The 23455-nt window shown below is 53.0% G+C and overlaps 12 protein-coding genes across 12 annotated transcripts; 6 read left to right on the top strand and 6 right to left on the bottom strand.

The window, feature by feature from the left end:
* Nucleotides 1-45: 45 nt before the first annotated feature.
* Nucleotides 46-1438, top strand: ASPZODRAFT_132680 (hypothetical protein). The gene is made up of 2 exons (XM_022723086.1): nucleotides 46-1356; nucleotides 1419-1438. Exon 1 carries the CDS (start codon nucleotides 219-221, stop codon nucleotides 1287-1289), a length of 1071 nt encoding a protein of 356 aa, XP_022581109.1. The 5' UTR covers nucleotides 46-218; the 3' UTR covers nucleotides 1290-1356; nucleotides 1419-1438.
* ASPZODRAFT_16354 (hypothetical protein) lies at nucleotides 1333-2797 on the bottom strand (the record flags this gene model as incomplete). The annotated part of the gene is made up of 4 exons (XM_022726630.1): nucleotides 1333-1356; nucleotides 1419-2031; nucleotides 2091-2583; nucleotides 2656-2797. The coding sequence occupies 4 exons, from the start codon at nucleotides 2795-2797 to the stop codon at nucleotides 1333-1335; spliced, it is 1272 nt and encodes a 423-aa protein (XP_022581110.1).
* A 565-nt stretch (nucleotides 2798-3362) lies between these two features.
* On the top strand, nucleotides 3363-4336 carry ASPZODRAFT_142408 (hypothetical protein; the record flags this gene model as incomplete). The annotated part of the gene is made up of 3 exons (XM_022724851.1): nucleotides 3363-3572; nucleotides 3626-3998; nucleotides 4059-4336. 3 exons carry the CDS (start codon nucleotides 3363-3365, stop codon nucleotides 4334-4336), a joined length of 861 nt encoding a protein of 286 aa, XP_022581111.1.
* Nucleotides 4337-4618: 282 nt separating this feature from the next.
* On the bottom strand, nucleotides 4619-5587 carry ASPZODRAFT_16356 (hypothetical protein; the record flags this gene model as incomplete). The annotated part of the gene is made up of 4 exons (XM_022726633.1): nucleotides 4619-5142; nucleotides 5233-5367; nucleotides 5444-5516; nucleotides 5570-5587. 4 exons carry the CDS (start codon nucleotides 5585-5587, stop codon nucleotides 4619-4621), a joined length of 750 nt encoding a protein of 249 aa, XP_022581112.1.
* Nucleotides 5588-5787: 200 nt separating this feature from the next.
* On the top strand, nucleotides 5788-7577 carry ASPZODRAFT_132685 (hypothetical protein). Its single transcript, XM_022723087.1, has 3 exons — nucleotides 5788-6430; nucleotides 6534-6948; nucleotides 7020-7577. Exons 1-3 carry the CDS (start codon nucleotides 5847-5849, stop codon nucleotides 7476-7478), a joined length of 1458 nt encoding a protein of 485 aa, XP_022581113.1. The 5' UTR covers nucleotides 5788-5846; the 3' UTR covers nucleotides 7479-7577.
* Nucleotides 7578-7627: 50 nt separating this feature from the next.
* Nucleotides 7628-9668, bottom strand: ASPZODRAFT_1980810 (hypothetical protein). The gene is made up of 3 exons (XM_022727482.1): nucleotides 9346-9668; nucleotides 8362-9283; nucleotides 7628-8295 (listed from the first exon to the last, which is right to left on the bottom strand). Exons 1-3 carry the CDS (start codon nucleotides 9447-9449, stop codon nucleotides 7777-7779), a joined length of 1545 nt encoding a protein of 514 aa, XP_022581114.1. The 5' UTR covers nucleotides 9450-9668; the 3' UTR covers nucleotides 7628-7776.
* Nucleotides 9669-10085: 417 nt separating this feature from the next.
* ASPZODRAFT_96917 (hypothetical protein) lies at nucleotides 10086-13648 on the top strand (the record flags this gene model as incomplete). Its single annotated transcript, XM_022730542.1, has 8 exons — nucleotides 10086-10329; nucleotides 10391-10533; nucleotides 10633-11043; nucleotides 11094-11433; nucleotides 11935-12068; nucleotides 12139-12408; nucleotides 12494-12695; nucleotides 12756-13648. The coding sequence occupies exons 1-8, from the start codon at nucleotides 10281-10283 to the stop codon at nucleotides 13646-13648; spliced, it is 2442 nt and encodes an 813-aa protein (XP_022581115.1). The 5' UTR covers nucleotides 10086-10280.
* Nucleotides 13649-13714: 66 nt separating this feature from the next.
* On the bottom strand, nucleotides 13715-14552 carry ASPZODRAFT_117203 (hypothetical protein). Its single transcript, XM_022721166.1, has 2 exons — nucleotides 14166-14552; nucleotides 13715-14116 (listed from the first exon to the last, which is right to left on the bottom strand). Exons 1-2 carry the CDS (start codon nucleotides 14278-14280, stop codon nucleotides 13806-13808), a joined length of 426 nt encoding a protein of 141 aa, XP_022581116.1. The 5' UTR covers nucleotides 14281-14552; the 3' UTR covers nucleotides 13715-13805.
* Nucleotides 14553-14906: 354 nt separating this feature from the next.
* ASPZODRAFT_66131 (hypothetical protein) lies at nucleotides 14907-15599 on the top strand (the record flags this gene model as incomplete). The annotated part of the gene is made up of 1 exon (XM_022729354.1): nucleotides 14907-15599. One exon carries the CDS (start codon nucleotides 14907-14909, stop codon nucleotides 15597-15599), a length of 693 nt encoding a protein of 230 aa, XP_022581117.1.
* Nucleotides 15600-15834: 235 nt separating this feature from the next.
* Nucleotides 15835-17209, bottom strand: ASPZODRAFT_66740 (hypothetical protein; the record flags this gene model as incomplete). The annotated part of the gene is made up of 3 exons (XM_022729395.1): nucleotides 15835-16821; nucleotides 16982-16997; nucleotides 17052-17209. The coding sequence occupies 3 exons, from the start codon at nucleotides 17207-17209 to the stop codon at nucleotides 15835-15837; spliced, it is 1161 nt and encodes a 386-aa protein (XP_022581118.1).
* A 280-nt stretch (nucleotides 17210-17489) lies between these two features.
* ASPZODRAFT_132692 (hypothetical protein) lies at nucleotides 17490-19659 on the bottom strand. The gene is made up of 3 exons (XM_022723088.1): nucleotides 19532-19659; nucleotides 18869-19414; nucleotides 17490-18797 (listed from the first exon to the last, which is right to left on the bottom strand). Exons 2-3 carry the CDS (start codon nucleotides 19366-19368, stop codon nucleotides 17636-17638), a joined length of 1662 nt encoding a protein of 553 aa, XP_022581119.1. The 5' UTR covers nucleotides 19369-19414; nucleotides 19532-19659; the 3' UTR covers nucleotides 17490-17635.
* A 693-nt stretch (nucleotides 19660-20352) lies between these two features.
* Nucleotides 20353-23242, top strand: ASPZODRAFT_132693 (hypothetical protein). The gene is made up of 5 exons (XM_022723089.1): nucleotides 20353-20506; nucleotides 20565-20627; nucleotides 20701-21302; nucleotides 21364-22884; nucleotides 22953-23242. Exons 1-5 carry the CDS (start codon nucleotides 20488-20490, stop codon nucleotides 23043-23045), a joined length of 2298 nt encoding a protein of 765 aa, XP_022581120.1. The 5' UTR covers nucleotides 20353-20487; the 3' UTR covers nucleotides 23046-23242.
* Nucleotides 23243-23455: the final 213 nt, after the last annotated feature.

The raw sequence follows: 23455 nt of genomic DNA on the forward strand, positions 1-23455 counted from the left end.
AGGCCTCGGAGTGTGTGTACAATGTTGGGCGGCAAAAGCCACGTCATTGCAAATTCATCGCGTCAACGAGCTAAGTGTACGAGTTTCCAAGCCATATATCACACGTCAGAGTCCTCAGCCGCATTAGGCAACGATAATGATATGCCCTTTGCAAACAGGCAGACTACAAGGGAGCCAGGGTCGCCCCATCCTCATCGCTCAACATCTCATCATCCAGGATGTCTGCATCTAGTACAAACTCTACCAGCCCATTAGCCTTCAGCAAGGCTTCCCCCCAATCACTCCAAGTGGGGAGCTCCGAGGCCGCGCAAGATCTGTACGGGCTCGGTGTGCGAGTTGGGTTCTATCTTCAGGCCCTGGGCATGAACCTGTACAACTACGGAGACAAGCACGACTATGGAAAGGGCTTGAAGGTAGCGTCTGGGGCAATCACCGTCTCTATCATGGCCTCGTGGTTCGAGTACGCTGCGCGCAAGCTGTTCAGCCCCAGCGAAGCACTAATCGTGCTGCTGGTGGTGATGTGCTTATCTTTGCCAGCAAAAACTACCCTGCTGAACCCGCATACCATAATCGGCGAACTGACCGGGCTGGCCGTTTTGCTGGTGGCTGAACTCGGAGTCTGTGTTGCATTAGTGTGGACGTTTGCCCGGCTCGTCGATACACTGCCAACGTTACAGACCAGCAATGTGGTCTTTATTTTCGCAAGAGTCCATCTCAACAGCTGGTTCCGGTATGCGGCATTGGCTTGCTGTGCCGTGGACTCCATCACCTCGTTATCATTTGCGATCAAGATTGTGCGTGTCACCATCGTCGCCTGGCAACACTACGTGACCGAGAAAGCAGAGGCCGACAACGATGATGTGGCAAAATTAGAAAATATCATCGACTGGAAGCATATGAAGTGGAGTATCCAACTTCTTCGCTGGATGCTTTTCGCCTGGACGATTGTGGCCGTGGAGCTTACAATTCAATGGAATCATCTCTCGCCGACGGCAAACCTCAAAAACCCGGGGCAATTAATGCCTCTTATCACGGGAATCATCATCCTCGTCGATAGTTGCTTTGTTTCCGGGCGCCGGGTTCCTCACTTTCTGCGAAAAGCCCGTCACTCTCTGCAAAAATCGGCTCTCAGTGCTACCCTGTTCGCCTGTCCAGACATGCTGTTTCGCGTTTGGAAAGCACTCTGGGGAAATGTCACCACACTGAGAAGGCCCATAAACCGCCTTTTCGATGTTGAGATGCACGAGATGGCCTTGGTGGTCACGCAACGAGCCGGCGAGGTTAACTAGCTACGGTAATAGGACCGATAGCCTTACGGATTCAAACGGCAGTCTATTCAAAGCAAAATATGTTGTACTGGCTAGTCAGAATGTTGTTTTTTTCTTTGCTTTTTGTTATACGTTGAATTGGAAACGTACCTTTGCCTTCTTGCCTCTTCGATGTTTTTCAAACGAAACTTCATGCGTCTCTACGTCTCCCATTTCGATATCCTCGGCTTTAATCATGCTGTCTCCCATTCGCAACTCTACCAACTCGCCCATATCTCCCATTGGGTTGACGAGAACTATGTGCACGCCTTCTTCGCCGCCATTCTTCTTCTGGACCTTCCTATCACTCGCGTTGACGATTCGCACAAAACAGTAATCCTGCAACGTCGTCGTCAAACTTACCGCCTTCTGCATGATATCCCACAACACCCACAATTGTTTATTGTTCATTCGCGGCCAATCCTCGGGTGGGCGAAAGCGGAAGACATGCAGAGGATGGTTTTCCACGGCCGAAGCGGGGGCATAAGCGGGAAAGATATCGAAACTCGTGTCCAGACCATCGCGGCCAAGTCGCACACAAGCGTATTCCTCCTCGGGTGCCAAACGGAGATACATATCTTGCCCAAACGCAGGCTTTAGTTGCAGGACTCGCAGGGCTTTGTCCGTGTATCCCACCTGAGCCCAGCCGAAGATCTCTCGGAGCGTCGGTTCACTCAGCCGGGCACCTCTGCTTCCCTTCTGGCGAGGACGGGGGGCATTGTTGCTAGGTTAGGTCAGAAAAAGATCTGGTATCTGGATCTCTTGCACAGATGGATATCTTACTGAATGGCAACCACGGTCTCATGTCCCTTGTACGGTATGAAGACCGGCGATCCGCTTAATCCCTTCTCAGTCGACACATCATATCTCAACTCGTTTGGTTGGCACACGACGCATGGTCCACTGCTCTCAGTTGGATCCTCTAGAGTCGAATCTACGAGATAACCGACGACCTGCATTTTAGAATTGCACAGTCTATCATCCCTGAGATTCAGGGCAAAGCCAAACCCTCGAGCCTGACCACTTTGGCTTGACTGTACTAAGATTGCTCCATAGTCGTTCTCTGCCTTCCCGGCCTTTGGGTCTCTCCGGTAAGCTTGGGAAATGAAAATGTTTGAATCTTTTGGCGCGAACTCTGACGAGTTCTTTCCACGGACTCGCAAATTCTTCGATAGCTGGCCGCCTTTGCTAATCAAATTATGGGCTGCTGTTAAAATGACATGCATTTTCGTCCCAGGGATGTTGATATAAAACCCAGTTCCGTAGCTGGTGTTCCCTGGGAATGAAACTAAACGTTAGCTTTGGGCTCAACGAGTCGGGGGTGAAATAATCGACGACAACAGCCAACCCTGCTGTTCAAACTCCAGTTGCACAATCCAGTCATATATCTTCTGGGTATGCGAGAAATGCAGTCCTCCATGGTCTTCAACCTGAGGGAGTCTATCCCAATCGATGTCATAAAAGACCGGATCCAGCACGAAGGTCGACATTGTGTTGATAAAAAAAGGAAGGAAAATAGAGAAAAAAGAAAAGAAAAGCAAAAAGGGAATGAAGCGCAATAATAAGAAGCTCACCCACACTGCTTTCACATCAGTCTTTCCCTTCGCTTCCGTTGGGTACCGATCGAAAGTAACCCACCTCGTTGGCGAGGCTGAGTAGTTCATACTGAGTTTGGCGGGGCAGGCTGCCTATCATTCAGGTTGCATGGCATTATGCATGCTGGGAATGCACGCTGTCATGGGAACTGCCACGCAAGATCTTCCAATCGGGTTGTTCACTGGTAAGTGGTGCCACGTCGACAGCCTTGTTGTTCCCTATCTTGATGGTGTTGATCAGGCTCGGGTGAAGAGGCAGGTGAAGTAGAACTTCATATCGACGGAGGGGACATGGAGAAACCAGGAAAAGGATATAAGCATCGAAGAACTGATTGATTCAGGCTGCTGATTAAACAATCGGCATAAGATTGTTGCCTGTTTTATAGGGATATAAAAGGGTCCCTGATTTCCTTCCTTTCTACAAACAAAAGCCAAGCCTGCAGAGAAATCATCAGTCAATATGAACTTCAGTCCGCAAGATCTTGTTCATTATTTTTCAGCCGCTGCTGGCGCCTTTCCACTCGACAAGCCGGGCATTTATCTTGTCTCTGAAGACGAGGAAGACCTGGTGGAGAAGCTGTGGACAGGCACTGAAATCAAGGATGAATTCTGGATTGCCGGTGAAATACGCACGAACAGTCCAGCATTATATTTGCTGAAAGAGAACGATGTACGCATGGCCACTCCCTCGTCACCTTCATGTCCTCGATTAACGTTTCCAAGAGACGTGTCCTGTGCGTCGATCAGGATAACAATCTCTTATGCTTTACTTGGGACGCGGAAGAAGATGGATGGAACCAGGTCACCTTGGACTCCAGCGAATCACTTGCTGTCCACGCTTCGAGCCATCTTAGCGGTTGTTATGTCCCTGAAGGCCAGATAGTCTTCTTCGAGGACCCTTCTGGCAGCTTGCAAAAGATCCGGATTGATGATAACGGAGTATGCGAGAGACTGCCTTCCCTCGTAGAGGGATATCAGAGCGGAACACCGCACTGTGCCGTCATTTCAGAGGCCCACGTCCTCCACCTGCTCTATGTTCATCAAGACCATTCCATTCATGATCTTGCGCAGGGGCTGAGAAGCGGCGAGTGGCGGGGTAAGTACTCCATCTCCCTATTCAACAAGTCGAGATCGGTACTGAAATGATTGATCCAAGACACGGCACTCCCCGGAACCCAGGCTCGGCTCGAGGAGAACGAGCAGATCATCAAATTTATGCCGATCCCCAAGCACGATCTGAGCTTCGAGCTCATCGCTTTGACGTCATCCGACGCCTTGGTTCGTATCGATAATGACGGATCGAGGATAGTCCTAGGAAAAGTCGTCAATGGCCGCTTCATGCCCACATCAACCGAGGAGTGTGTCATTGAGACAATGAGATTGATCAAGAAAGGCGTCAAGGCTGTGTCTGGCGGGTTAAAAACAAAGAAGTAGTCTGATTAGGCTGATGGGCTGTAGTTCAGGTGAGAATTTGTACAAAATACTTGGTACTATGGCCAGGCATCTCATACCACGAAATCAAAGTAGAACTTGGTCCCAGACTGGACTTGTTCATGTTCATACTCTCACTACTCTTCTTAGAGGATCCAGCTAGATAGGTGCAATTATACTCAAAGGAAGATATGACAGACTGGGCCAGATCCAGGTCCAGGCTGTTACCAGTAAGTATTTCTCTTCGGAGAACAAAATAATTTTCATTGATCCTTCAGATTTTACTTATACCATGCCCTTACCGACCTGCTCCTGGCGTTCCTGCCAGACATTCTTCCCCGAACATGAGCAGACCGTCTTGTCGTTGTCCCAGACGCCTGCGCTGCGAGCGATCACGCCCACCAGCGTATCCGGGTCCTCCTTGCTGAAAGGTCCCTCCTCCGTCTTCGAGACCACCATACTCCGGCCGATAATTTCCCACACGGCTAGCTGCCGCTCGATGAAGACGTGCCCCAGGCCCTTGTCGGTCACTTTCATATAGCCAAAGTTGCCGCGGGGTTCCTTGACTGGTTGTGGTCCTGACCCTAGCACCTTGGACTTGAGGCTATCCCAGATGCCTCCTGTCGACTCGGCACCTTGTGAGATGTCTCCGGTCTCGCGGACGGTGATGCAATATCTCCCAGGGCCAAGGCCGTTGATCGTAAGGTCGAAAATGGTCTTGGACGAAGAAACCTGGACAATGCGCGCAAGTCCGCGGATATTATTCTGCACGGTGGAGGAGTGTGTTTCGAGAATGCACACGGCTGAGCCTAAGGTCATCATTCAAGTTAGAAACCGGGTGCGTCCAGGGAATATAGCAAGACAGATGTAGGGACGTTCTGTCTCTCCGCCCGACTCACTATCTGTTGAACCACTGCCTCGCAGGATCGCATCCCGACCAGTCCCTTGGATAGCGGAGACAATGGAGCTGGGCGGCGCAGTTCCCTCAACGAAGACGAGCTGGTTCTCCAGGTTGGCCTCAACCTTCTTGATTCCTTAAACAGCGCAGTACTGTCAGTAACGCCGGGTAGGAGAGCTCGGCTGCAGGGGTCTATCACGGAAACTCCTCACCTTCAACCTCGATCAGAGCGTTGGAAATATCCTTCACGCAGCTATCGCAGGTCATAGGGACCGCAAATGTAGTCTGGTGATGGCGTCAATGCTGTCTAGACTCATCTGTAGTAGTCCGAAGCGTACCTGGAATGGCTCAATCATGGCGAAGCGGAGGAACGGGTAAGGAATGTATTTTGCACGCTGGAAAGGAGGTCGACTTCTCGCCTGAATTAATACGACGAAAAGACAGAAAGAAGAGCAGCTCTTGATTGATTATTAACGTCGACTGATTGCGGCGGGGTTCGATTGGAAATCGGATCTTGAACTGCCGATACGGATAGCGTCATCCCCGTAAATAATAAATCCTCCCTCCGCGTTCCCATCTCCGATCGGCGACGACACATCTCCCTCCCTCTTGACCATGTCCGCCCCCTCCAAGTCCCGCTGGATCGACGACGATGATCCAGAGACTCAAGCTGCAATCGAACGTCAGAAACGCGAGAAGGAGGCCCGAAAACGCGCCAAGGCCGAACGTCAGCGCAGGGCTGAGGAAGAAGAAACAGCTCGGACGCGCGAGGCAGCAGCAGAAAAACAGCCTTACGGGACCGTCAATGGCGAGAATGGACCTCCCACAAAGCGTCGCAGGCTCTCCGGAGAGCCATCGGCGGACGGTTCGGCCACTGGGCCGCAGAAACGACCAGGAGAAGGGGGCGCCCCAGCCGGGCAACGCTCGCTGCTGCGATTTCCGGGTCCTGAATGGGGACCGTGTCGACACGTTGACAACTTTGAACGGCTGAATCACATCGAAGAGGGCTCGTACGGATGGGTATCGCGCGCCAAGGATATCACGACAGGTGAGATCGTCGCGTTGAAGAAGCTGAAGATGGACAACTCGCCCGACGGGTTCCCCGTGACGGGCCTGCGAGAGATCCAGACTCTACTGGAATCCCGGCATACAAACATTGTATATCTACGGGAGGTGGTGATGGGGAACAAAATGGACGAGTGAGCACCCTTTGTGACCCTTCTCTTTATTACGTTTTCGACCTGGAAAGTATTGGATGCGGTCTGGATTAACCTAGCTGGCGGCCGATTTTCTTTGCAACAGCGTCTTCCTCGTCATGGACTTTCTCGAACACGATCTGAAAACCCTGCTTGACGACATGCGCGAACCGTTCCTCCCGTCAGAGATCAAGACCCTGCTTTCCCAAATCGTCTCGGGCCTCGACTTTCTTCATTCGCATTGGATCATGCACCGCGATCTGAAGACCTCCAACCTGCTCCTGAACAACCGCGGTGAGGTCAAGATCGCCGACTTCGGCATGGCGAGATACTATGGCGACCCGCCTCCCAAGCTGACGCAGCTGGTCGTCACTCTATGGTATCGAGCACCGGAATTGCTGCTTGGCGCCGAAAAGTACGGTCCGGAGATCGATATGTGGAGCATCGGCTGCATCTTTGGCGAACTGCTCACCAAGGAACCATTGTTGCAAGGGAAGAATGAAGTCGACCAAGTCTCCAAGGTAAGCGAGACTCCTATCGTACAACTTGATTCTTTTTCCGCGTATCCTGCTAAACAAACAACCCTTTTAAGATCTTCGCTTTGACCGGCCCTCCCACCTCACAAACCTGGCCCTCCTTTCGCTCGCTCCCCAACGCCAAATCCCTCCGTCTCCCTGCGAGCAGCATCGCCGCTTCCTCCGCACCTGAAGGGAAACCCCCGCTTCTCCCGCGCTCCAAGTTCCCCTTCCTCACAAACGCCGGCCTCCAGCTTCTCTCTGCATTGCTTGCCCTCAATCCCACCGCGCGTCCCAGTGCCCTGGACTGCCTGACCCACCCCTACTTCCGCGAAGACCCCCGCCCAAAAGCAAAGGAGATGTTCCCGACCTTCCCGTCAAAAGCGGGTATGGAGAGGCGCCGCCGTCGCGAAACCCCAGAGGCGCCAAAGCGCGGCCAAGAGGCCCCTCCGCTCGACTTTGCTGGGGTCTTTGGTGGCGCCCCAGGCGGAGACACTGGCGAGACTGGTGCAGGCTTCACCCTGCGACTAGGATGATTTAGAATACAACCTACATAGCCGACGTTTTCAAGGTCGACATTTAATTAGTAAAGATATCAGCTTGGGAAATCTCAGCCATTTATGTAAAAAGAAGAGATCATTTGGATTCTATAGACAGAAGTGGGGAGACGCCCAAAGAAGGATTTTCAAGGAATGTCCGGACACCATGGCGGTGGCATCACCAGCATGTAAGAATAAAACTATATAAGTACGTGGGTAGTATCAATATCACTGCGTATCACTCATTGATTGGTATCACGTTGCCTTCGGCTGCCATAAGATGAGCCGATCGAGCTTATGAATGGAAATGTTGAGAGAGCCGGGAATAGCTATGCAGGCGTTCGTGGCTCGAGAGACTACCTTTGCTCTCTCTTTTCATACGATTCTTCAGTCGTACAGCGCGAGCTCGGAGATGCCAACCCGGCCCCACGATTTCTGGAACAGCCTGATTTTTTTGAGTCAGCTCGCATCCAAAGCCTGGATTGCCGTGGATGCTGAAGTTTCTCCTTGTTTGAAATGAACCATGAAATCCCTTTGACCGATCTCCCTCGGCAGGGCTGTGCACGATACAGTAACCGTCTTGAGTTGACTTTGCTGACAAATAGTCACCGTCCTCTGTGGGGGAGCATCGTTCGCTCCAGGGAGAATGGTTGCTATCTTCATCGAGACATAAACTTAGAGGCGGGGGCTTGTGGACATTTGGGTTCAGCCCGTGTTGCTTGGTGGACTGAACCGGTGGGAGGCCAGCCAGATTTGAAATGGGCTGCATGTCGCTAAGAAGGCTTTCTTTCTCGGCGTCATCGGGTTGCTCGGGCTGCTAGTAGTAATGAATTAGATCGGTATTGTTCATGGAACCCCTTCAAACTCATTTTGGGCTTACCGTATTGACCATGTCATTATCTCTTCTCTGATGATCATTACTGCTAAGCGGCTGGCTATGAAATATTTGGGTGCTCATTGGGATATCTCCATTGTAGAACGAAGAAGGGTGTTGTTCATCTGGAGGCTTATTCTCGGATTCATCCAGACAGGAGTATGAGCTACTTTCGGCAGCCGAGTGGTCGAAAAGACGGAGGGGCTTCAGGTTGAGTCTGATCTCTCCGATTTGCGGAGCCCTCGAGCCGAGAGATTGGTTAGATGATGCTGCTCCCAGAGCATAGCCCAGTCTCCCAAAGCCCGAGTAGTCCGCCTGTCTCGGCCGTTGCGAAGCCGTTTCTGGTAACAGAGATCCGAACAGGAAGGTTTCATTGGAAAGTTTACACGGTATTGTATCTGAGAGAAGTATTGAGGAAGTGCCCGGTGTGCCGTCTAGCCTGCGGTGTCCAACGATATCCGACAATGGCGTAGATGAGCCTTCGCAGGCGTCTTCGGCGGCTTCCCATATCAAGGAGGGACAGGCCCGATGAAGCTCGGCTCCAAACTCCGAATCATGTTCCGTGCTAGCTTCGGAGATGGTGTCTGGGAAGTGACGTTCTGGATTATCGAAACAGGCCTCTACTGACTCGGGCAGAGAACAAACGTCATCCAAGTCACCACGGGAAGCGGAGTCTGATGGGATGGAGCGTCTGTAGATTCCGGTTCTCAGGTTGGACAAGCCTGATCTTGCCTTTCGAATGGATCGTCCAGGTAGGCTCTGTACCCAGCGGATCGAACGCTGTGAGGACGACATGTGGGACCAGTAGCCGGTTTGCACCCATGTTGACGTCGCAGATGGGTTGTGTCGAGGGTCGTGCGGGTTAAATACTGGATAATGAATACTCTCCTCGCACGTCGGCGAAGGAAGAGGCGAAGGCACTGGGCTCCTGACATCGTATCTCGTTAGTGAACAACAGATCGCACCGCCACGGGGGCCTTAACACCTCACCTATTCTTGCTCTCACGCTGCCGCCAGCCCGCCAAGGTCTTGGATAATGCATGATGGCGACCGCGAGCACCATCAAGGGGCGCAGTCTGCCGGCCTAAGAGCATGTTTCAATACACAAGCGACAGATTGATGCTGGATCCAAAAGACATAGAAACAGCCAAGCAAAGCTTATCACAGCCAAGACGAGGTCAAATATGTTCCAAGAGATCTGTAACTCTTATGCAAGTTGGAAGGAGGGTTACAACAGAATATATGGCAATATGCAGGACGCCCTGGTATGATGATCGACCAGGAATGGGACCGAATAAGCAGTGAAACAATGTCTCCTTGATTATCAATGAGCTTCTTTAACACCAACAACTATAGGAATGGAGCGATATAGGGTACCATTTCTCCATTTATCCAGCAAACCTACTTCCACAGGGCGGGAAAGAATAGCCCTGGACCAAAGGGGGCGGCGTTGTTGCTCTTCCATCCCTCATCCTCATCTCATGCCTTCTTTCCCTTAGCTGAGGTTATACAGGCCAGGAAGTAACAACCCCGGGAACCAGTCCAGCCCGGCCGTAGCCACGTCGCTTGAGTAACTGTGTAGGCAGCGCTGGAATGGCCATTTTGGTTTGCGCTGCGCTGGGCCAGCACCAAATAATAATAACCTCAGGAAGCGATGATCGACCAGTGGCTGAAGTTAAGGTAATAATGCGGGTTCTGGCCGTTTCTGGGTTTCCTCCGCATCGGACAGCTGCAGGTGTTTCCCCTCAGGAAAAAAAAAACAAGGTGAGACCTGCGACAACAATCTGCAACTCGGCCTGTCGGTGTCCAACGGTTTGTTAGCTGAGGTTACGAGTGTTTTTATTTTTTATTTTTATTTTCCTTTTCCTTTTCTTTTTTCCCTTCCTCCCTTACTGTGTTACTCTGCACCCATCCCTTCCCTCGCAATGGCGGCTGCTCAACAGGCCGTCTCCTTCAATGAGATCATCCAGGCCGGTAAGCATCATTCGAAGATATTACATGAAATAGCGCTTGTTAATATGCTCGTTGTATCTAGGACGTCAGAAGAAGAAACACGAGCAACTTGCAAATCAGATTCTGGGGAAGAACAGGCGAACGAGCGTGTTCGGGTCGGGGACCAGTAACAAGACGCAGACCGCCTCTCCTGGGAGTTTGGCAAGCAGGATCAGTGTGACAAAGGTAGGCAGCAACATGATCGGTCGCTCATCGTCCCCGGGGATCTTCTTGATAGGTCCTTTTTGTGGAAATATGGAGGCTGATGTGACGGGGATTTCTCAGCGCGCGGCGTCCACAACGTTCAAACCCAAACAGAATCAGACACCATCCACAGCCACACGTCCCCCGGTCTCGTCTCGCCTGAAAGCTCCGACCAAACGTCGTCCACATGAAGAACGCCTGATTGCAGCGCTCGACCCTGCCAGTGGGCAGGCAGCAGTGAGGGACAACAGCGTTGGGATCACCATCAAGGGTACAGGCTCGGGGCCTTTTGTGGTCGTGGGGAGTAACTTTGCCCCCGGTACTACGGCAGCGGATATCCAGTCGGCTCTGGAGCCTGCGATCGGACAACCGTTCAGTTGCTGGGTGAAATCCCATCACCCGACGGTGACGGCCGAAATGGAATTTGCAGACAAATGGGCGGCAGAGAACGTTATCGCCAACTTTCACCACCAAATAGTAAGTATCTTCGCTGTGAAACCATCTTTTTACGATCAAAGCTGAGTGGTCTGTAATACTTGCAGGCAGACGGAAGACTCCTTACAATGCGTCTCAAATCTCGAGGGTCAACTCTCGGTGCCGGAGCGACATCGCAGTTGGAGCAATCCCAGTCTTCATTTAATGGCCTCCGAGAGCAGGTAGACCGCGAGCGCCGACAAGGTCGTCAGGCCGAGCCAGACTTCCAGGATGGGCGCTACGGGTTTCCCGAGGTTGGTGGCCAGGCTTCACAAAGAGCCAATGGCGGTGGGGGTAATCGTGCAAATCGGAAATCTCAGCACCAAGCATCCGAAGCAGGGCTATACAGTGATCAAATGATGGTTGATGCCCCCTCGCAAACATCGCGCAATCGCGGCCGGGGACGCCGTTGAACCTACGATCAACTGCCAGCATGGCTTCTCATCTATAGAACCTAGGTTTCTGCGCCAAGGTGATCTTTGAGACGGCAATCCCGACAACTGGTGATCGTGTATCGAAACAGATGAAGTCGACTGGTACTTCTGTTTCACCTATTATTGTACTCTATTGAAAATACTCTGAATACCGGATCCTCCTCGGGAGCGACCTATATGAATAGATAATATCAACTCGGCGCCGAGCTGGCTTCGCATCTTGTAATTTTGTTGCATCCATGGATAATGTATTGCGTGCCTGAGGCTCCAACGGCTATCGATATTGATAAGAATAAAATCACGTGCATTTGTTGATAACATTTTACTCTGCGCAAGGCAGTCACAGGAAGTCTTTGGACTGCATTCATTCTTGAATTGTGCCTTACGGAGCTTTAGTTCTCTCTTCTCTTGCACTGGATCAGTGCACCATTAGCGCCGACGACTGTCTAGCGAGTAGCTAAGATGAACCCTAGAGCAAGAAGGGCTCTGGCGCAAATCGCTCGAAAACAACGAAGCCACTTTCTCTGCAGCTCGGTGCGGCATGCCTCGACATTCGACAAGAGAAAATGGTCGACTCCGCTGGCACGCACGCTGGCTGATGCCATCAATGTAAAACTCTATCTTTTTTTTTTTTGCTCCACTTTTGTTTTAGGAGTTCAGAGTGCTGACCTGGTGTAAGGTGACGGGTCCGATACCTATCGCGGCATTCATGCGCCAAGTGCTCACCAACCCGGAGGCAGGATACTATACGACGAGACCTGAAGATGGGGGCGAGGTGTTTGGGAAGAAGGGCGACTTTGTCACCTCGCCGGAGATCTCGCAGGTGTTTGGGGAACTGGTTGGTATCTGGACAGTTGCAGAGTGGATTGCACAGGGGCGGACACGCAGCGGCGTGCAGCTGGTAGAAGTTGGACCGGGGAAGGGAACACTAATGGACGATATGCTGCGGGTAGGTTGCTTGCTTCGATCAGTGGATTTGATCGGTTCTTTTTTTTTTTTTTTTTTGTCTAGACACTTGCTTATGCATGCTGCAGACGTTTAGGAACTTCAAGAGCTTTGCGTCGAGCATCGAAGCCATATACCTTGTCGAGGCTAGTGCGGCTCTAAGACAGGTGCAGAAGCAGCGGCTGTGCGGCGATGCACCGATGGAAGAAACAGAGATTGGACATAGGAGCATCAGCAAGCATCTGAATGTTCCGATTGTGTGGGTGGAAGACATCCGGCTTCTGCCTCCGGGTAAAACTCCTTCCCAGCCTATATGATACACAGGAATACTTACAGATGCCGGTAACGCAGAGGAAGAGAAGACTCCGTTTATTTTTGCCCATGAATTCTTTGATGCGCTCCCAATCCACGCCTTTGAATCCGTCCCTCCGGCACCTGGGAACGAGGTGCAAGAGCCGCAAATAGACGAGATCACGACGCCTACCGGCCGGGTGAAACTGCATAAGCCCCTGAAGCCAGCAAATACCTCACAATGGCGCGAGCTCATGGTGACTTTGAATCCGCAGGCTGTCGAGGAGAATATCGAGGGAGAACCGGAGTTCAGGCTCACGCTAGCCAAGGCATCGACCCCGTCGTCGCTGGTCATCCCGGAGATCTCCGCGCGGTACAGGGCGCTGAAGTCGCAGGCTGGATCTACGATTGAAGTCAGTCCAGAGAGTCGCATCTACGCTGCTGACTTTGCACGTCGCATCGGTGGTGCTGCCGCTGCTACTGCTGGAGGTAGTAAAAAGTCAACGACAGCGCCTGTCTGCAAACGAACTCCGTCCGGCGCCGCCCTGATCATGGACTACGGGACGCTTTCCACTATCCCGATCAATTCTCTCCGGGGCATAAGAGAGCACAAGAACGTGCCCCCGCTGTCGGCGCCGGGACAAGTCGACGTCAGTGCAGATGTGGACTTTACCGCTCTGGCCGAAGCAGCCATTGAGGCCAGCGAGGGGGTCGAGGTGCACGGGCCCGTCGAGCAGGGGGATTTCCTGCAGGCGATGGGGATCGCGGAGCGGATGCAGCAGTTACTTAAGGGCGTTGAGGAAGAGGACAAGAGGAAATCGCTAGAGAGCGGGTGGAAGAGGCTGGTAGAGAAGGGCGGCGGCGGGATGGGCAGGATATATAAAGTCCTGGCCATCGTTCCTGAGAATGGAGGGAAACGAAGGCCTGTTGGCTTTGGTGGGCATTTGATTTAACCAGTTGTATTATAAGACAATCAATATTATAATAGTTCACATAAACAAATTTTATAAATGGTAGAACTCCAGACACTTGCCTATCGTCGCCAGCAACAAAGAGACAGCTCTTGAATCCTTGTATTCTTGTATTCTTGCATATTCATAAGGTCGAGATCTAGTATTCCCTCCAGATATCCTCCACATACGCCTCTGTCAAGCGAGTATCTTTCCCATACTTCTCCTGCCACCGGACAAACCCGCCGTCGAGCACGTAGACCTCCTGTTTCTGGCTCTCTTCTGGGCCAAGCACGCGTTCGCGTTCCCGGGCATACCGCAGCGCAGCAGAGGGCCCGCGCTGCTGGCTGAGCGCGCAGTGGAAGACAACCGTCTCCTTATGCTGTAACGTGCGGACGAGCTCCGGCATGCGGAAGTCGAGCGTCGAGCTGGGCACCCAGGTAGAGGTGTGGATGTGTCCGCCGACGTGGTCTATCTTGTCAATACGGGATCAAGATCAACAGAATAGGATGTCTCTTACCGGAGTCTCGAACGTCGATGATGGCGAATTTGCTGGGTGTGCTGGGTGAGAGGAGGAGAGCTGAGAGCGCATCGCGACTCATGCGGGGGAGAGTGGCAATCGTAATTGAAGACATCCTCTCGGTGGTGACTGATTATAGAAACGGTTTGAGTGCTGTCTCTAAGAATAGACCTGACGTGAAGCTGGGATGTTGTCGTCTCAAGTCCCCGCACTTGGAAAGAAGATTGTTTATCCTAAAGGCAGCCACATACGCCTTTCGGTAGAAGAATAACAGACTAACACGGTGATTAGGACTTGAATCTACTCACCTCTCTCTATAGACTAATTAAGAGACTTGAAGAAATGTTTGAAGAGGCTTCAATAATTGAGTCAGGGAGCCAAAGTTCTATACTAGAAGCTGAACCACAATGCTATTCATTGAAACGGTATAAGCAGATAAAAATACATACAATCGACCTCCTGTCTCATATTCATTTTTTTAAAAAAATTTCCCTCGTAATATTTCAATCCAAGAAGCAAAAGACAGACAAGTTGAAGGAGCAACTGCAGGGCCGGGGCCGGTGGGAGAGCGCATCACGTGACTAAAAGATTTCCTGCCGGCGAAATCGAGGCCTCCGCTTTGTCTACAGACTGCGAGACTCGAGCGTTGGAGAATCCGGAGCCTTGAGCGAGGGCACTTTCCTTTATCTTCTTTCTTTCCTCAATCCCAGCCCAGCTACGAAGGGAGAAAGGATCAGGACAATGGAGATGCGCGGCGTGTTACGTGTCGTGCGGTCGCAGCCGGCCTCGTCGCTGCTCTTCAAGCCGCCCATGCTCTACAACCCAGTCTTCCTCAGATACAGCTCGACGACAGCGCCAGGGTCTCCCACCGTGAAGCCATCTCAACGGTCCTCTGCTTCTTCCTCGTCTACCAGCACATCCGCCCCGCCCAAACGGGCTCCCACCTCCTCCGATTTCGACGACATCCTCGACAAGCTCGACATCAACAGTCGGCAGTCCGCACAAACTTCACAAGCCGGGGGGCCGGGGGGAAAACCCGGCAAGAAAGCCGGATCATCACCGTTGTCGTCATCCAACCAGCCTGTTTTCTCTGACCCGCTGTCGCTCTCTCGCGCCGTGAGCCAGGGAGTCGAGACAGAACAGTACTACCGCTCTTCGTCGTTGCGGCGGGTCGAGCTGACGCTGGGCCCCAAACTCGGCCGCCAGGTGAACGTTGAGCCGGAGCGTGGGCTTGACCTGCCCTCTGCGCTGCGCAGGTTGCAGATCCAGTGCAGTGCCAACAGGATCAAGCAGCAGGTCCGCGAGCAAAAGTATCATGTTCGTCGTGGGCAGAAGCTCAAGAACCTCAAGGTCGAGCGTTGGCGGAGGCTGTTCCGCCAGTCCTTCCAGCGGACGGTGACTAAGATCCAGAGGATGAGGGCTCAGGGGTGGTAGATGGATAATGTACAGGGGGGGGGAAGATGTTTTCGAGAGCGTGGTGGATTTTATTCCTTTTGATGTATCACTATTTTTGTTCGAATAGATTGAGGCCAATGCATTCCATATGGACTGTTCTTTTTTTTATAATACTAAGCTCAAGTATCTTGCTGACTGTTCAGGTGCAAGTACAACATTCCACAGAGACATACAGGATTCATGTCGTTAAATCAGCTATACTCCTCCCACAACATCAATCCCTCTTGCCACTGGTGTACCCGCTATATCCATATCCCCCGCCCGCCGCCGAGCCGTTGCCCCCAGCGCTGGCCGTATAGCCGCCATACCCGTTGGTCTTGCCCCCGTTTCCGTACGAAACGCCAGGCATCCCGACTCCGGTCCCGCCACTGGTTTTGCCCCAAGCCGACGGCGCGCCCAGGATACCCTCTCCGCGCCAGGCACTGCCGCGGCCGCGCCCGCCGTTGCGTTCCCAGTAGAGCGCAGCGATGGCGCCCACCCCGGCAGCCAGGAGGAAGAAGAACAGGCGAGAGAGCAAGCCCGACGAGGCGCCGTCTGCAGAGTCCGAGCGCGACGGCCAGCCGATACCCCGTCCACCATCCAACCAGCTCACATGGAAGGTAAGAGTCAGGGGTTCGCCGCGGATCACCTTGGTGCCGTGGCCGGAGGTCCAGGGATCGCGGGCCGCGTCCGCAACGGCCGCAGCTTCGGTCTCCGCATCGACGCTGGCCTTCTTCTTGAACACCGAGGCGTCGAATTCTGGGACAGAATATGCTGCTCCCGCGACGACGTATCCTGGCGCTGCTTGAGCCTTGCTTCTCTTCCCCCTTTGCGGGCTTGACCCCACGCTGTGCACCAGCACGTTCATGTCCGTCCAGATGTGCAGGTGGCTGCTTTGCAGGGTCCCCTGCAGAGCAAACGTGATGGGCGTATACGACGGTCCGTCATTGTTCAGCACGGAGATCGTGTTCATCTCCTCGTTTTCGGCGTCGTCCGCCTTCGATTGCGGGACGGTTTGCACCAGCGGGCCCGTGGGCACGCGGCAGGTCAACGGCACATCCGAGTGCACGTAGTATTCCAGTAGGTGGTACTGCTCGTCGGAGAGGGTGTCAATCGTACAGTTGACCGTTTCGCTCACCCCGTACCGGAAGGCAAGGGGTTTCGAGGTCTCATTGCAGGTGGGAAACGGGATGAACTGGAGTTTTCCGAAGCTGTCGGTGATCTGCACATACTTCGTCAGCCCTCTGGTTCAATATTCATTCACTCATTTAATTCATTGTGTAGTCCCAACGTAGCGTTTTTTTCTGTCATATTTACCGTTGGGGTCATGAGTGTTGAACCGTCGGCAACGACAGAGCGCGCGTGGTCTCGGGGAGTGTTACATGTTCACCAGAATCACTGGTCGAATTAGCAGGAATTTTTCAAAAGAAGAAGAGCATAAAGGTATCTCACATTGTTCGATTCAGACAGGTCACCGGAATATGCTGTTCGTATGTGTAACCAGCATCGCTCTTCCCCGCAGTCGCAAATTGCCATAATAAACTGGCAAGGAGCAATTGACAGGGTATATCAGTCCAAGGGGCAGACCTTTTCCTTTGACTCGATAGCATGGTGTTGTATGTATCGCCGCCTGGGGGCGGATGGGTATGTGTTATGGTGATTGTCCTTGTTCTCGGGGAGCTCAACGTGGTATCTGGAGCTGCACCGCCAGCGCTGCCACTGCGAAAATCGCCACCGTAAAACCCAGGCTAGCAATTCAACCAGGAACTCTGGTCTTACAGTGAGAAATACTAATGTCGGACTTCTAATCTTTATTGATTCATCTCTACTTTGCTCTCTATTAATATTATCGCTTACAATGTAAATCGGTTTTAGAAAATGGACACGGTATGGGCATAATGAGATCGTGAATTCTGATCATGTAAAAGAAAAAAGGCAACCGAAGGTCAATTGCATAACAGGCTGCAAAGAGCTGTCAAGGCTCATATTTCATGTTTTTAATTGGTGTGTGGTACAGATTAAAAATGCGGCGGTGCTTATGCCAGGTTGGCCTTCTGCTTGAAAGCGAGGAGCAGGCCACTGGTGGACGCATCGTGACCGGCTCCGGCACCCTCGGTCTCGAGCTCCTTCTGGATATTCTTGGCGAGAACCTTGCCGAGTTCAACACCCCACTGGTCAAAGGAGTTGATGTTCCAGATCGCACCCTCGGTGAACGTGGCGTGCTCATAGTAGGCAATGAGGGCACCCAGTGTGGCCGGGGTGATTTTCTGGGCAAGGATGGAGGTCGTTGGGCGGTTGCCCAGGAAGGTCTTGTGCGGAACGAGGTCATCGGGAGCACCCTCCGTCTTGACCTGCTCTGGGGTCTTGCCCACCATCAAGGCCTCGGACTGGGCGAGGAAGTTGGATGCAAGCATGCGCTGATGCTTGCCCCCTTCGACGGGGTTGTGGGACTCGGCCGCCATGATGAAATCGGCAGGGATGAGCTTGGTGCCCTGGTGAAGCAGCTGGAAGAAGCTGTGCTGGGCGTTGGTGGCGGGCTCGCCGAACAGGATGGCGCCGGTGGTGTACTTCACATACTCGCCGGAACGAGTGATGGCCTTTCCGTTGCTTTCCATGGAGAGCTGCTGGAGGTAGGCCGGGAAGCGGTGCAGGTACTGGTCGAAGGGAGCGACGAGGTGAGTCTGGGCACCGAAGAAGTCGCTATACCACACACTCAGGAGACCGCCGAGGACGGGGATGTTCTGCTCCAGGGGAGCCTCACGGAAGTGCTTGTCCATGGCGTGGGCGCCCGCCAGGAACTGGTAGAAGTTGTCAAAGCCAATGTAGAGGGCAACCGACAGACCGATGGCACTCCACACGGAGTAGCGGCCGCCAACCCACGACTCGAAGCCAAACATGTTCTTCGCATCGATGCCGAACTTGGTCACCTCCGACTCATTGGTGGACAGGGCAACAAAGTGCTTAGCGATATAGGCCTCATCCTTGGCGGTTTCGAGGAACCACTTCTTGGCGGTATTGGCATTAGTCGTGGTCTCAGCAGTGGTAAAGGTCTTGGACGCAATGAGGAAGAGGGTAGTCTCCGGATCCGACTCCTTGAGAGCCTCTGCGATGTGGGTTCCATCAATGTTGGAGACAAAGTGCAAGGTCATGTTACGGTCACCGTAGGGCTTGAGCGCTTCGGTCACCATCACCGGGCCGCTATACATTCCCATTAGCCAGGGGTTTCCCAAAAGGAAAAAGAAAATGAAGGGGGAGGGGAAGAGACATACAGGTCAGAGCCACCGATACCAATGTTGATGATGGTGTTGATCTTCTTGCCGGTGTAGCCCTTCCACTCACCACTTCTCACCTGTTCCGAGAACTCCTTCATGTGCTCCAGCACGGAGTTCACCTCCTCAACGACACTCTTGCCATCGACCTGCATGGGCTGGTTGGTGACATTGCGCAGGGCCATGTGGTAGACAGCGCGGTTCTCGGTGAAGTTGATGGCTTCGCCCTTGAACATGTCATCGCGGAGCTTCTCCACGTCGGCCTCCTTGGCCAGCTTGACCAAGTAAGACAGAGTCTCATCGGTGAGGAAGTTCTTGGAAAAGTCAAACAGAATCTCGGTGTTGTCCACCGTGTTCTGGAAGGTGCGACTGAACTTCTCAAACCGCTGGGGGTCCTTCTCGAAGCACTCCTTCAGGACAATATTGCGTCCCAGGGTGTTGTGGTGGTCCTGCAGAGCCTTCCACGCAGGAAGCTCGGTAGCCTGAGAGAAACCAGGCATGATGGCAAATGTTCAGGCGAGGTGAGGGTATGGGATAATTTTCCTGCTGGCAGAGAGCAGTTGCGTCAGTGCGGGGCAACTAAGCAACTGTACGAAGCGCGTCTCAGCAGACGGATCGCGACAGAGAAGAGTAACAGGAAGTGAAAAGCAGCTAGGAACGTACCTGGGGAGACAGACAACAGGCGTGAGAAGCCAAAGGGTGAGCAGAACAGAACAGAACAAAACAGAGAGCAAGAGCGGAAACCACGAGGTATGGATGTCGTCAACTGCTGCCGGCGTGTTGGGGTCCGGTGGAGGGGCAGCCGTGGGGCAGCGTCGACCGTATCAGACAATTCCGTGAGCAACTGGGAACTTCCAGGGAAGACGGGATAGAATTTCAGGCGTTCCACCTACGAGGGCCTGTCTGCCAGTCGTGTGTCTGGATCGGTGGTCAGTAATCAAGAAGGCCTGGCCCTGCTGGATTAGTAGGCAGTGGTACTGGAGGTAACTGCTCTGTACTCCAAACGGCCTCCGGTGTCCCCGAAGACATGCTGAATAGCCGTCGGCAATGAGTTGCGGCGGATATTGACCGTTATATTTGCCTGAGGCTGCAACAGAACAATTCTATGGTTAGTAGTAATAGGTAACTAGTTGGTAGTAGTAGATGGTAGTTGGTTATATTAACCTACCTGTTTTGTTATCTCTGCTCAAATGACCCCAGCTCCTATAATAGTATTTACTTACTCATTTTGAGTAGCTATACTGACTATATATTCTGCTATAAAAATAGCTTTAAGGTCATCACTTTATCTCTGCAGAAACTTATCAATCAATAGTTATTCAAAGATAGTGTCATTGGTGGTGTAACTATATCGATGCCTTATTGCCTTATTACCTTATTGCCTGAGGCATGAATGCCAAGATGGAGGAAACGCTCAAGCCATGGACAACATCCCAGCGGAATCTTCCTGGTCCTTCAGCTGCAACACCGTCCAGCGGTTTACTCGTGTGTTTCTCTCGTGTGGCAGAAAGGCCCTTTTTTCTCGTCAAATCTCCTGATTTGGTTGGCAGATCGTGGCAACCGCAGCTGTCGCCCGTGACTGGCTTGAGAATTTCGCGTGTTAAGCTCCTCTCGCCATCATGTACAATCCCTATCAAGGTGAGTGGCCACAGCAGCCTCTGTCTTGTCTCTGGACTATTCGCTGACATTGATCTAGCGCCGGGTGTCTATGGCCGCCCCCCTGATTATGGAAGCTACCCCGGAGCGCCTCCAGGAATGGGTGAGTGTGGAAGACTCGCTTTATACGTGCTATCCTATATCACCGTCCTGATGATTCTAACTTCCGATCCTAGCACCACCTCCAGGCATGTCGGCTCCTGGTACAGCACCTCCCCCGGGCATGCAGCAAGCGAACGCACCCCAGCAACCGGGTCGACCTGGGGGGTTCCCGCCCAACTTTCAACCTCCTCCGAACATGCCGAACATCAACTTCTCCGCGCCTGTGATTCGATTGGGAACCTCTGGTCCGGCGAAGCCTGTCGCGGCAGAGGGCATTAAGGAGCGCGGCGGGGAAACAACGGGACGACGGACGGGCTTAGGCTCTGCAAACATGGATATGCAGCGGCAGAATGTTCGGGAGTCGATGATGCAACTTCAACCGCCCACCAAGGATGAGGTTGTCAAAACCATCTTTATCGGGGGCATCACCGAGGGTACGGGAGGTGACGAAGGTGTTGAGAGGATCCTGCGATGTGCAGGAAAACTGAGGCGCTGGATTCGGGCCACAGATGCGGATGAGAAGCCATGCAAATTTGGTTTTGCAGAGTACGAGGACCCTGAAAGCCTAGGTACCGCGGTTGAAGTGCTAAAGGACGTGGAAGTGCCTGTGAAGAGACAGACGCCGTCCGAAGAGGGTGATGAGAAAGATGGCGAGATCGAAAAGAGCACTCTATTGGTAGGTTTTTCAAGTCATCTCCTGGGTTCCGCTTACTGAGATTTTTTTTTTTTGCACCCAGGTGATTGTGGATGAGGGCTCTCTTACCTATTTAGAGCAATTTGAGGCCACCAGAGGCGAACAAGATCCCGTTGAGCTCCAGGCTCGCTTGGACACTGCCAGGAAGAATTTGGCCGACGTTTTATCCAATCTCTTCCACCCTGTTTCCCCTACTCTGAAGGTCGACTCTTCTACCATCGACCGCGAAGGCGATATCTCTATGAAAGACGCGGAAGGCCAGGCCGATGGGAATGCGGAAGTGGTGACCATTCCAATTACCATCGAGGATGAGCTTTCTGATATTCCCGCGGAGATGCGTGAGACGGTGGCGAAGGAAATCGCAGCGTTCCGGGAACGCAGTAACCGCAGAGATATCGAACGCATGAAGAGGGAAGAAGAAATCGAGGCAATGGAGAGAGCCAGGAATGCCGGTCCCCGCCACAGCAGACTCGCTTCGCCTCCACCAACGGCACCCAGTGGCCCTGCTGCGGGTGCAAACGGGATTCCCCTGGGACCCCGTGATCGCGGAGTTCCAAATGCGCCCTCTGGACCCAAAGGATTTGGGGTGCAGATACCCAAGGACTACCAGAAAGGGGTTTCTTTTGTTAACGGCGGCGGCGCCAACGGGGCGACGACCGCGTGGATCGACCGTGAGGACGAAGATACCGACGCCAGTGACGATGAGCTTGAACGGCGGCGCCAGGAGAAGAGAAAGGCAGAGGCTGAAAAGCAGTTCCTCGACCAAGAGCGCCGCTGGCTCAATCGGGAACGAAGCAGGACTGCTGCTATTGAGAGAGAACAGAAGCGCGACCAAGAAGACGACGCCAAAGCCGCAGAAGCCGCGGAGGATATGGACAAGCGCCTCCGGGAATGGAACGACGACATCGAAAGCGGCCGCAAGGTGGAGGACTACTACAATGACCGCGGTGCTTGGCTGCGGAGCCGAGCCGCCTTCCGAAGCCGCGAGATCAGCCTGGACGATGCCGACCGCAGCGCCGAGGAACGGGAGCGGGCCCGTTCCGCCCAGCAGCGCGAACAGGCACGCGGCATGGCGGACGACTTCCTCTCCCGACAGGCCGAGGAGCTCGAGGCCCGCAGCCAGGCTCCCCGAGAACCGCAACGCTTCAAGCTCTCCCTCGGAGCTGCCGCCCAGAAGGCCCAGGCCGCCACGACGCGCCGCACGGTCGCCGAAGTGGAGGGTTTGCTGGAGGATGAAGAGGAGCCCGAGGCCACCACGAAACGACAGCTGGTGCCGATCAAGTTTGACAGCGCTGCGGAAGCCGCTGGGCTCACGGACGAAGAGCGGGCGCAAGCCGCCAGACAGCTTGCCGCCGAGATTCCCGCCGACAAGGACGGCCTGTGGCAGTGGGAAGTCAAATGGGAGTTTGTCGATGAGACCGTCCTGCGCGACCAGCTCAAGCCTTTTGTGGAGAAGAAGATCGTCGAGTATCTGGGTGTCCAGGAGCAGATGCTGGTCGACGTGGTCGAGGAACATGTGCGCAAGCATGGATCTCCTCAAGACCTGGTGGAACAGCTGGAAGAGGTATGTTTCTTTCTTTCTTTCTTTTTCACTTCTTTTCTTTGCCAACGAATACATCTGACAATCATTAGGCGCTTGATGAAGAGGCCGAGGTCCTTGTGCGCAAGCTTTGGCGGATGATCATTTTCTTCTCCGAGAGCGAGAAACGAGGGCTGTCCGCATAAGATGCCTGTGATTCTCCATCATGGAAGTGAAAGTTGCCGCCTTTGAGTGTTTATTTAATATCTAGCAAGCATGTGTACACTAGTTCAGCTGGTCATCTACTCGTAGTTACCTCCTAACAGTCTACTACTATTCTAAGAACCTAGCCTCTATCAAGTCTGTTAACAGAGTAGGTAGCCAGATAACTAGATGTCTCTCAACCTGGATGACTACTTAGCCTTGGTATAGGTACCTACATACCTACTGAACCTTGGTACGATACCTTGTACAGGTACTTACTTACTCCACGGTTAATATATTGTTAGTCTCACGTGCCCCGGAGGCGGTCCGATCGGCCCATTTCTGCTTGATTTCCATTGGTGGAAAGACACTTCTGCCCTGTCTCTCAGTTCTTCCGCCAATGACGCACGTT

Source organism: Penicilliopsis zonata (assembly GCF_001890105.1).
Source record: "Penicilliopsis zonata CBS 506.65 unplaced genomic scaffold ASPZOscaffold_7, whole genome shotgun sequence".
Lineage (NCBI taxonomy): Eukaryota > Fungi > Ascomycota > Eurotiomycetes > Eurotiales > Aspergillaceae > Penicilliopsis > Penicilliopsis zonata.

Bases quoted from the DNA above. Each gene is read 5' to 3' on its own strand.
- ASPZODRAFT_117203 (XM_022721166.1), bottom strand. From the start codon at position 14,280: ATGTCTTCAATTACGATTGCCACTCTCCCCCGCATGAGTCGCGATGCG. The intron at 14,117-14,165 runs GTAAGAGACATC...TTGACAAGATAG, and splicing joins CATCGACGTTCGAGACTCCG to ACCACGTCGGCGGACACATC.
- ASPZODRAFT_132692 (XM_022723088.1), bottom strand. From the start codon at position 19,368: ATGCCTGGTTTCTCTCAGGCTACCGAGCTTCCTGCGTGGAAGGCTCTG. The intron at 18,798-18,868 runs GTATGTCTCTTC...GGGAATGTATAG, and splicing joins GGTATCGGTGGCTCTGACCT to CGGCCCGGTGATGGTGACCG.
- ASPZODRAFT_132693 (XM_022723089.1), top strand. The intron at 20,628-20,700 runs GTGAGTGTGGAA...TTCCGATCCTAG, and splicing joins CGGAGCGCCTCCAGGAATGG to CACCACCTCCAGGCATGTCG. The intron at 21,303-21,363 runs GTAGGTTTTTCA...TTTTGCACCCAG, and splicing joins TCGAAAAGAGCACTCTATTG to GTGATTGTGGATGAGGGCTC.
- ASPZODRAFT_1980810 (XM_022727482.1), bottom strand. From the start codon at position 9,449: ATGCTCTTAGGCCGGCAGACTGCGCCCCTTGATGGTGCTCGCGGTCGC. The intron at 9,284-9,345 runs GTGAGGTGTTAA...ATACGATGTCAG, and splicing joins CAGCGTGAGAGCAAGAATAG to GAGCCCAGTGCCTTCGCCTC. The intron at 8,296-8,361 runs GTAAGCCCAAAA...TACTACTAGCAG, and splicing joins ATAATGACATGGTCAATACG to CCCGAGCAACCCGATGACGC.
- ASPZODRAFT_132680 (XM_022723086.1), top strand. From the start codon at position 219: ATGTCTGCATCTAGTACAAACTCTACCAGCCCATTAGCCTTCAGCAAG.
- ASPZODRAFT_132685 (XM_022723087.1), top strand. From the start codon at position 5,847: ATGTCCGCCCCCTCCAAGTCCCGCTGGATCGACGACGATGATCCAGAG. The intron at 6,431-6,533 runs GTGAGCACCCTT...TCTTTGCAACAG, and splicing joins ATGGGGAACAAAATGGACGA to CGTCTTCCTCGTCATGGACT. The intron at 6,949-7,019 runs GTAAGCGAGACT...AACCCTTTTAAG, and splicing joins AAGTCGACCAAGTCTCCAAG to ATCTTCGCTTTGACCGGCCC.